At 40.6% G+C, this 9525-nt stretch overlaps 1 protein-coding gene across 1 annotated transcript; it reads left to right on the top strand.

The window, feature by feature from the left end:
• The first annotated feature begins 1839 nt into the window (after positions 1-1839).
• Positions 1840-8967, top strand: tram1 (translocation associated membrane protein 1). The gene is made up of 11 exons (XM_061713405.1): positions 1840-2129; positions 3742-3805; positions 4619-4740; positions 4838-4954; positions 5038-5096; positions 5220-5304; positions 5513-5583; positions 5720-5824; positions 5943-6086; positions 6689-6840; positions 7437-8967. Exons 1-11 carry the CDS (start codon positions 2007-2009, stop codon positions 7505-7507), a joined length of 1113 nt encoding a protein of 370 aa, XP_061569389.1. The 5' UTR covers positions 1840-2006; the 3' UTR covers positions 7508-8967.
• The last annotated feature ends 558 nt before the right edge of the window (positions 8968-9525 follow it).

A 9525-nucleotide genomic window follows, 5' to 3' on the forward strand; every position in this document is an offset into this window, starting at 1 on the left:
AATAATTTGAGACAGAATTAATAATTTTGGAACAATGCAGTAGTATTTAGTAGTGATGCACCAAAATGAAAATTTGTGGCCGAAACCGAAATCGAAAATAATAATAAAAAAGTAAAATCTCATTACACTTAAAACAAGAGTCATCACCAGAAAAATAACTTGTTATTTGACAATTTTCACCTGTTTCAAGTAAATTTTCACTTGAAATAATTAGAAAAATCTGCCAGTGGAACAAGATTTATCTTATAAGCAAAACAATCTTGTTCCACTGGCAGATTTTTCTACTTATTTTAAGTGAAAATCTACTTGAAACAGGTGAAAATTGTTGTTTTTTTCCAGTGATGAGTCTTGTTTTAAGTGTAATGAGATTTTTTTTAACTAAAAATTAGACATTTTAACTAGAAATAAGACAAATATTCTTGTTAAGATTTTGGGTTTTTGCAGTGTATTATGTCAGATGTGCTGTATTATTGCCACCTTCCACCTAATACCATTGTTTTGTATTGCTCTAAGAAAGGTCTTCTGCCTGTTTGCGAGATAGAGTTGAAAATGTCAAAATGCTGTATTAAAGGAAGGCTAAAACTTTTATTCCTTGTCCCCCCCTGGATTTATTCTCTAAAATTTTACTGTTTATTGTCCCCCCCAACCAGGCTCGGGTCTACGAGGGTGCAAAAGCATGCATTGCACCCTCAGTTTATGTGTTTGCATGCTCAGTTGAAAAGACGAAAAGAAAACTGACAAATGCACGCGCGTCAGCCTGATTTATGGTTCAGCGTTAAATCGAAGGCGTAGCCTACGGCGTAGCCTACGGCGTAGGATACGCGGCGACGCGCACCATACGTTCGCGTCACCGCGTATCCTACGCCGTAAGCTCTGCGTTGGTGCAACGCAGAACCATAAACCAGCCACTGTCCGTCACTCATCTGCTTCCAGCAGTTTCCTGCACCAGCAAGACGCTGCTCTCTGCTGCTCCGTTAACACAAAGTAACGATGGATATTCGGAAGTGGTTCAAGCACAACGACGCAAGCAAGTTTACAGGACTGTCTCAGAAAATTAGAATATTGTGATAAAGTCCTTTATTTTTCTGTAATGCAATTTTAAAAAAAAGTCATACATTCTGGATTCATTACAAATCAACTGAAATATTGCAAGCCTTTTATTATTTTAATATTGCTGATTATGGCTTACAGTTTAAGATTAAGATTCCCAGAATATTCTAATTTTTTGAGATAGGATATTTGAGTTTTCTTAAACTGTAAGCCATGATCAGCAATATTAAAATAATAAAAGGCTTGCAATATTTCAGTTGATTTGTAATGAACCCAGAATGTATGACATTTTTGCATTACAGAAAATAAAGGACTTTATCACAATATTCTAATTTTCTGAGACAGTCTTGTATATTTATGGTTACATTTATTTGTGTTGCTATGTTTTATTTTCTGTTGCTAGATTTCTGATGGGTGAGGTAGTCCAGACTAAATGTAGCATTTTCTTTGTTCTGCAGCGATATTGCTGCAAAAATGCACTTGAAATACAATTCAAATATAGTTGTTTTGCTATTATTATTCCACTTGAAATTATGGGAAAATGCATAATTTAGTGTTAAATAACGTGCCAGGCATGTGCACCCCCTCTGATCTGAAATGCACCCCTAGTCATCATTTTCTAGAACCGGCCCTGCCCCCAACTATGAAACGGGATTTTCGCCCCTGAGTCCACCTCTGGCTCTCCTCCTTGCACTCCGAGCCTCTAGGATGCGACAGAGAGCCCCAGCTGTTTCTCTGTTGCGCGTAAAGCGCCTCGTTGTTGACGCCGCGGCTCCGCCACCTCCCACTGGCTGAAGAGTGACACGCCATTCATAGCTGCCTGGCCCAGTGCGTGAAGGAAGGGGAGAGAGCTCCGAGCAGGTCTCCCACGGAAGAAAAAAAACCCTGTATTACCCGAAAGAAAGGACATCACATCTGCGCTGCGCAAAAGCGAGTGTCCCACGAAGCGCGTCGACATGGGGATCCGAAAAAAGACGAACAAAAACCCGCCGGTGCTGAGCCACGAGTTCATCATCCAGAACCATGCAGATATTGTTTCCTGCGTTGCTATGGTGTTCCTGCTCGGGCTGATGTTTGAGGTGAGTGCACATGTTGAATGGTTGTGGTAGTTTGGTTGCAGGAGGAGGGAGCGGTGATGCAGACTCCCCATCTGTCCTGCTGGAAACAGCCATGGCTGTCTGATCGATTCTCCTCACTACTTCCTCCTCTGATCAAAAGTTTTCTCTTTGCATTTCAGTTTTATTCCGCGACACAGAGTAAAACGCGTGAGGGTTAACGCGTTTTTCCGTGCAACAAGGTGACGTGGGGAACTAGTGCTCACTTTCCATCGGGGTGCTTCCCTCCTCCTCATCGATATTTACAGTTGTTCGTCTCCAGGCCGCCTCTTTGGTCGTGTAGTAAAAATTAAATTTGTGTATGTGCAAACGTATTTTGGGGAAGATGTTTTTTTTGGCAGGAGTAAAAAAGCTGGACTGCAATGTGAATATTTGTGCAACTCTCGTCTCAGTTAAGCCTGAATTATGGTTCCGCGTTAAATCGACGCAGAGCCTACGCCGTATGGTACGGCGTACCCTACGGCGTACGCTCTGCGTTGGTGTAACGCGGAACCATGAATCAGCCTTTAGTTTATGCGTAGATGTGTTACGTGGCAATCGTACAGCGGCTGAGCGCGCTGTCATCGCCGAAACCCGCCAGCACCGAAGCCCAAAGTTGTGCCCCGCCGCTAAAGTGGGGTTAAAATGCGACTGTATGCACCGTATTAACAACCAGGCTGCAAAAATGCAACAGCTCAGCCTTTTGTGGTGAATTCTGCTCAACTTTATAAGGTGTTTTTGTTCAACATAACGTAGGTTTCGTCCAGATGTCAAGGAGCCGCAATTAAAGCTACTTCCTGTTTGGGATTTCCAAAGTGAAATTACTGTCACATGAACCCGGTTGCTGCGTCTTTTTTATTCCACAATAAATGCGTTAAATGATTTACATTTGGAATGGCAATTTTACAACTCGAACCTAACCGAAACTGAGAGCATTTTCCTTGTGTTTGAAGTTTGCAAGTGGTTCATGCAGCTCTTATTGTGAAGGATCATATTGATGTCATTATTTGGCAATCTTGAAATTGTGGCAAGGCTGTTTCCACTGTCTCAGTGAAAAATAGGAAAACTTCAAGTGAAAGCTGGGTGTAATCCTGATGTCTATATCATGTAGGACTTGTCACCCGAACAAAATCAACACACTCGACAGAAGCTGGTTTATTCCTGTAATTTGGCTTCTCCAATTACAGGCTAAATTACAGGCCAATCCAAATTCTGCAAATTCTTGTTTCCAGGCAAGATACATTTCTATGAAGGCAGAACCGTAAGGAGGATTGGAATTTAAATATTAATAAGATAATGGTGTGATACTTTTTCTAAATCTATAATAGTGTCATATTTTTCAATCAGGCCGTAATTTTCTCAGATTTGGTTGATAGTTACACATTTTTACCATAAAATAACTATATAGTCGATTCAGAGTTAAAGGTCTCGTTGACGTGACAGCTAAAGTCATACTGTGTGGGTAAAATTGGTATAAGTTAAGGCTACAGTTAAAGTTATACCCTGTTTAGAGTTATAGAAAACAAAGTGTTATGTGCACAGTAGCAGATGTCTGGTCCAAGTTTGCATAATTAGGTGTTGTCTTGTGTATCCACAGGTTACCTCAAAGTTCGCAGTATTATTCATAACTGTCCAGTACAACGTGACCATATCAACAAATGGTAAGTAAGCTTTTGCCATGTGGTGAAGACTGGCATTTCAGACTGTGTTTTAATCTTTGATTTACCATAAAATGCTGTGCTTTGTCTGAGTTTCCTTTCTGAAGCTTCTCATTTGGATTCTGGAGTTGTACTTGCACGACCTCACACAAACCCATCAGAGGACTCCTTTTTTTTTTTCTTTTTTTTTTTACCCCATTTTGAGCTAATTTTAGTCAGCCTGATTTATAAATTTCTCTTGTGGCAGGGTTGTGCTGGGCAGTTTAAAACTGCAGACTCCCAATTTAAAAACTTGTACTTTTCAAGGTTAACAGTTTTTCTTGGCAGCTTCAGACGCTGTTGAAAGAATCACAAGCTCAGGACCAATTCAGACGGTGTCTCACTCGGCTGTAGGTTTACAGGCTGCCTGCTGGTGATCTGGGATACCTGGCTGCTTAGTTACCCCTGTAACTTATTTACAGCCTTTTATCTAGCGGGACAAATAAATACTGACCCAAATGTCTCTATGGACAGTTCAATAATCCTAATGAAGCTTCTTTTTGTCTGTGTGAACTTTTGATTTCTTCAATGTGGAATCACAAACAATGAGCAAAGGAGAAGCATTTAAACAATTTCCTCAGAGCTGTGTTTACCTGCTACTTGTGAAAAATATCAAACTTTGGAAAGAAATGTCACTGCGCAGTCCAGACTTGTTAATCCAGACACCACCCTTCAGGATTTAAGCGTATTAAAGTTATGAATCACTTGGCTCAACCAGTCATATTTTGTTCTTGAAGTATGCATACATTTTGTCTCCATGACTTTTGTGTGAACCAGAAGGCCCAGAAGAGACGGCAGTGAACCACTTCCACCATGGCATCAAGGACTTGGCTACCATCTTCTTCTACATGCTGGTGGCCATCATCATGCACGCCATCATCCAGGAGTACGTGCTCGACGTGAGTGAGACGCAGTCATGCATGAAAACATTATAATTCTCCTTTTTTTGTGTGTGTTACCCTGGTCTAATTTTCAAACGGTTTGCAACCTTGACAGAAACTCAACAGGAAGAAGCACTTCTCCAAAACCAAGCACAGCAAGTTTAATGAGTCCGGCCAACTGAGCGCCTTCTACTTGTTCTCGTTCGGTTGGGGCACAAGCATTCTGCTCTCTGTATGTAGCAAACACCACTGGCATTGTTTTTAGTTTAATTATTTTAAGCCCAACAGCGTATTTAAAAGCTTCTTTGTTCCTAGGAAAACTTCCTGTCCAATCCAGTCTCCCTGTGGGAAGGTTATCCTCACACACTGATGCCGTAAGTGTTGATTGTGAAAGCATGCACATTACAAAGGAAGAAAACTTGTTGCTATTTTGAAACAACTTCATATGTGACCCTGGGGAAAAAAAGTGTTGTTTTTTTATATTTTCTTTCCCGCAGATTCCAAATGAAATTCTTCTATATTTGTCAGCTGGGTTACTGGTTACATGCTCTCCCAGAACTGTATTTCCAAAAGACAAAGAAGGTTAGTATTCTTTGGTGGGCCCATCCTCCCGGAATAGGATGATGTCATGCAACTTCTTTTTTTTTGCTTTTTCCTGTTTACCTTCCTTAGCCATGTGGCATTGTTTCAAAGACTCATACTTGCCTTGCTTAAATCAACGTGCGCAGCCACACTGCTGTAAATATTTTGACCATTCTTGGCCTCCCATCCTTTTGTGTTTACTGTTTAGGAGGATATTCCACGCCAGCTTGTGTACATCTTCCTGTACCTGGTCCACATCGCTGGCGCCTACGTTCTGAAGTAAGAGCTGCCACTTAAGAAAACCCTGAATTAAGTGTGCCGTTTTTATTTTTTATTTATGTGGAACTTTTATTTGCTTGTTGCCCTTTTTGGAGAAAGTCAGTCTCTTAAAAAATGCCTCATTTGCATCTGTCAGTCTGAACCGCCTGGGCCTGGTCCTGCTGGTGTTGCACTACTTTGTGGAGCTGCTGTTCCACCTTTCCCGTCTGGTTTACTTCAGCAATGAGAACAGACAAATGGGGTGAGTTTTAGTCTTTGTGCATTAATAATGTCAGAGTAAAAAGGGAAGGAGAGGGGGAGGTGGGGGAAAAAAAGCTTTAAATTGCATTGTCATGCTCATCTTCCTTTTTGTCTCACAGTTTCACCATTTGGGCCGTCTTGTTCGTCCTCGGACGGCTGCTCACCCTGTCCTTGTCTGTCCTCACCGTGGGCTTTGGCCTCTCCACGGCTGAGAATCAAGGCTTTGATTTGACTTCGGGAAACTTTAATGTTATCTTTGTGCGGTAAGTGAATTTGAAACCAGACTAATCATATAGTAAATGCTTAATAATTGCTGTTGGTCCCATCTGAATGTCTACAGTTGCCCTTTTTATAAAATGTGGACCTCATCACCCCATGCAATATTATGTTCTCAGAGGCATTTTAAAGGTGCAGAATTCAAATCTTTCAATTTTCTTCATAGTTTTCATTTCCGTGGGCCAAAAGTAAACAAACTAGTTTAAAATCTGCCTTGCTGAGCTTCTGCAGAGATTTAAACAATCATTAAAATTAAAGTGGAGATTGATAAACTCCACACTGGTCCAAATTCAAATAAAGGAGCGTATTTGTAGACACGCACCTTCTGGTCTATGTTGTACAGATGTAGTCAAACAGGAAGGACTTTCTTGCAGAAGAGGAAAGTGAACATGAGTATGCTGAAGCAGCATCAAATTCAACCACAATGTGCCTTATGCTGAGTAGTTGGAGAGTAAAGCAAGCTTTAAATAGCCATTGCTTTCACAACCCTGCATACAACTTCTAGTGTTGTGAGTAACGTTGCTGCTGCAGCACTGTTATATATCCTGCACATTATGAGGTATTGACCTTTCTATTTTCTTTCTACTAGGGCAACCGTCCTGGCTGCCATCTGCCTGACACAGGCCTTCATGATGTGGAAGTTTATCAACTATCAGCTGCGCCGATGGAGAGAGCGCGCTCAAGCTCAGACCCTGAAAAAGAAACAAGTGCCTGCAAAGAGCAAATCAAAGAAAGACAAAGGTTAGAAAACAATGAGGACATTCCTCAGAAGAAACTATAATTTCCCCCAAACAGAAACGTGAACAGCCTATCATCATAACATTTAAAGGGGACATATTATTATGAGAATAATTCTTCACTCTAGAGCATATATGTGGGTGTCTCACGTGATTATTAAATGAAAAGCTCTTAAGTAACACAACCCTGTCACTTTGTTTTGGGAGGCCTGAAAGTGACATTCAGTGAGCCATTCACACTTGTGTAGCACTGTGACATCACAGCCCAGATAAGAGCAGAATTAGTCAGCCTCCCCATTGCTTTCCACCCAACTCCACATCATGCTCCATAGTACAAAGTTGCAATAGTGATTTTTATTGTTTTAAAAGATGCACCCCCAACGGTTGATGGGGTGGGGGTGGAGTGGGATGGGTGACTCCACCCCCTTAAACCAACTGTTATGAACAGAGCTGTAATGACATTTTGTACTATTTGTACTAATCTTGTGACAGAAAGAAAACAGCTTAAGTTGTATCCCATTTAAAGCCTATGTGTAATCTATACCCCTACTGGTTTAAATGAGGTTAACTTGGATTTTTTTTGTTTTGTTTGTGTTTTAGCTAATGGAGTAAATGGCGTAAACTCTCACGGAGCTGATTCACCAAGAGCAAGAAAAGAAAAGTCATCGTAAAAATAAAAGGAGAAAAAAAAGCAGAGAAAATAAATCCCCAAACCCAGCCTCCAGTGTCCATCTGAAAGAAGCATTCCTCCCGGAGCCTTTGTTGCCGTATCCAGCCAGCGGATCCTCCCGCTCCTCGATCCCGACATGCGTTTTCAGCTTCCACACAGAACCCACAGATTCACATCCCAGTCGGACTTCCAAAAAGGGGGGCGGCTGTCTAGCTTTGCTTGCCTACGATCGTCCAAGACACTTTCAATTCTGAATCTTTGCCCTGCTGTGCCATTATGAATGCAAAGAAAACAATTCCCCAAATAAACTGAGGAAAAAAAAAAAAAAAAAAGGACCTTATTTAAGAAGTGCCTATTGATACCGATCATTTTGTACAGCGTGTGTAATTTTAACCGTTCAGGAATGATCACCTCAGTGTTTGTTTCTCCCACTTCAGGTCATTTGATGGTTTGTTCAAATACTGTGTATTCCATTTATTTCCTTTCTTTCCTTGTATTTATGACTGTCAGATCAGCTCTTTGCAGCTGAAACTCCACCCTTCAATTTGAGTTTCTCTGACTTCATATAGAGTTTATGAACTAGCGAGTAAAATCTCTTCTTTTTTTCATAAGTAGAGGTTGCTTGCGTCCTGTAATCACCATCCTAAGGAGACCACAGCGTTTGTCATAGCTAGAAACACATTGTCATGACATCAGTTGTCAACAAAAGATTTATAAATTTGAGGTATAATACGAACGTGACTTTCAAACTTTGGTCATGGATGAAATATGAGTATAAAAGTAACAAAGGAAAGTAGAAAACATCATGTTGTAAAAGACGTAAGTGCATCCCTCGTTCAGTATTGTGCAAAAACTGCCAGCAGAGACATTGAGGAGTCATCCTGATGTAGCATTTGATTATTGTGAATCACAACAAAGAACATGCTTCATGCCACGAATTTATATGCAATCTATTGCAGTTGTATCTATAAGGCTGTTAATGACACCCCATGCTTTAGTTAATTGTATATCTTTGTATGAAATGCAATTCAGGAAAAAGAAACCCATCCCTTTAGTGAGTTAAACAGAATGACTCTTGTGTAGTCGGGGCTTGTTTGGTGTTTAAAATGGAATGATTTCAATGTCTCAACATTAATGCTTACCTTAAAAATGTCTGCAAGAGTGACATTTGTAACAGCATGGACAATGAATGAAAGGTAATTTGTTTGACGGTTTCCCACACCCACCCGACGATCGTCTGTGCCAAATGAGCCCGGTTGGCTGTCCTCCTGCCTTTTTGCTGCGTGCTATAAAGCTATGGAATGCAGTCAAATGTACTTTAAGAATCAATCACTTATAGGTAATGCCAACTTATAGACCAGTACATTTAGTGAATCATGATTAAGTCCAAACATTGTTTTTGTTTTTTCAGCTTATCTTGAGGGTTTATCCTGGAAAGAAATAAAATGTTCTCATAAGAAATGAGTTTTCAGGATTATTATTTGACTGCATCAATTGCAGAATGTTGCCTTCGCTTCTATTAAAATTGATGAGGGGGGTTAAATTTCACTGATATTTAATGCGGTGATGAAATGGTCACCCCTCTTTTCTCAGACATGTTTTATCACACAGCAAAAGTAAAAGGTTCATCATTTTACAGTACATTTTACAACAGCTTGCAAAGAATTTAGAACAAAAAGGGTAAATGTAAAATTTTGCCCCCACATATGCACTGAGAAAAAGCTAAGTGCTCCCAACAAATAGTTTCAAAGGGCTTTCTCAAACATACATGGGTGTCCCATGTAAGGACCACACACGCTGGTACTGCCCTGAACACGGAAAACTGTACTAACAGTGGAGCACAAAAGCCACAAACCTAAGAGTCACAGATCAAACCAAGTTAGTAGATTCAGTAAAGAAAATGACAACCGCTAATGGATAACCACACCCACAAACAATGATTCCAGCTGGGGGACTTAACATCACACAAAGTGACTGGTTCCACTCGGCCATAAACAAGCTGAAGTTGACCTCTCAAGA

The sequence above is a fragment of the Cololabis saira genome, chromosome 22, assembly GCF_033807715.1.
Source record: "Cololabis saira isolate AMF1-May2022 chromosome 22, fColSai1.1, whole genome shotgun sequence".
NCBI classification, from domain to species: Eukaryota; Metazoa; Chordata; class Actinopteri; order Beloniformes; family Belonidae; genus Cololabis; species Cololabis saira.

Bases quoted from the DNA above. Each gene is read 5' to 3' on its own strand.
- tram1 (XM_061713405.1), top strand. From the start codon at position 2,007: ATGGGGATCCGAAAAAAGACGAACAAAAACCCGCCGGTGCTGAGCCAC. The intron at 5,584-5,719 runs GTAAGAGCTGCC...TGCATCTGTCAG, and splicing joins GCTGGCGCCTACGTTCTGAA to TCTGAACCGCCTGGGCCTGG. The intron at 6,087-6,688 runs GTAAGTGAATTT...TCTTTCTACTAG, and splicing joins TTTAATGTTATCTTTGTGCG to GGCAACCGTCCTGGCTGCCA.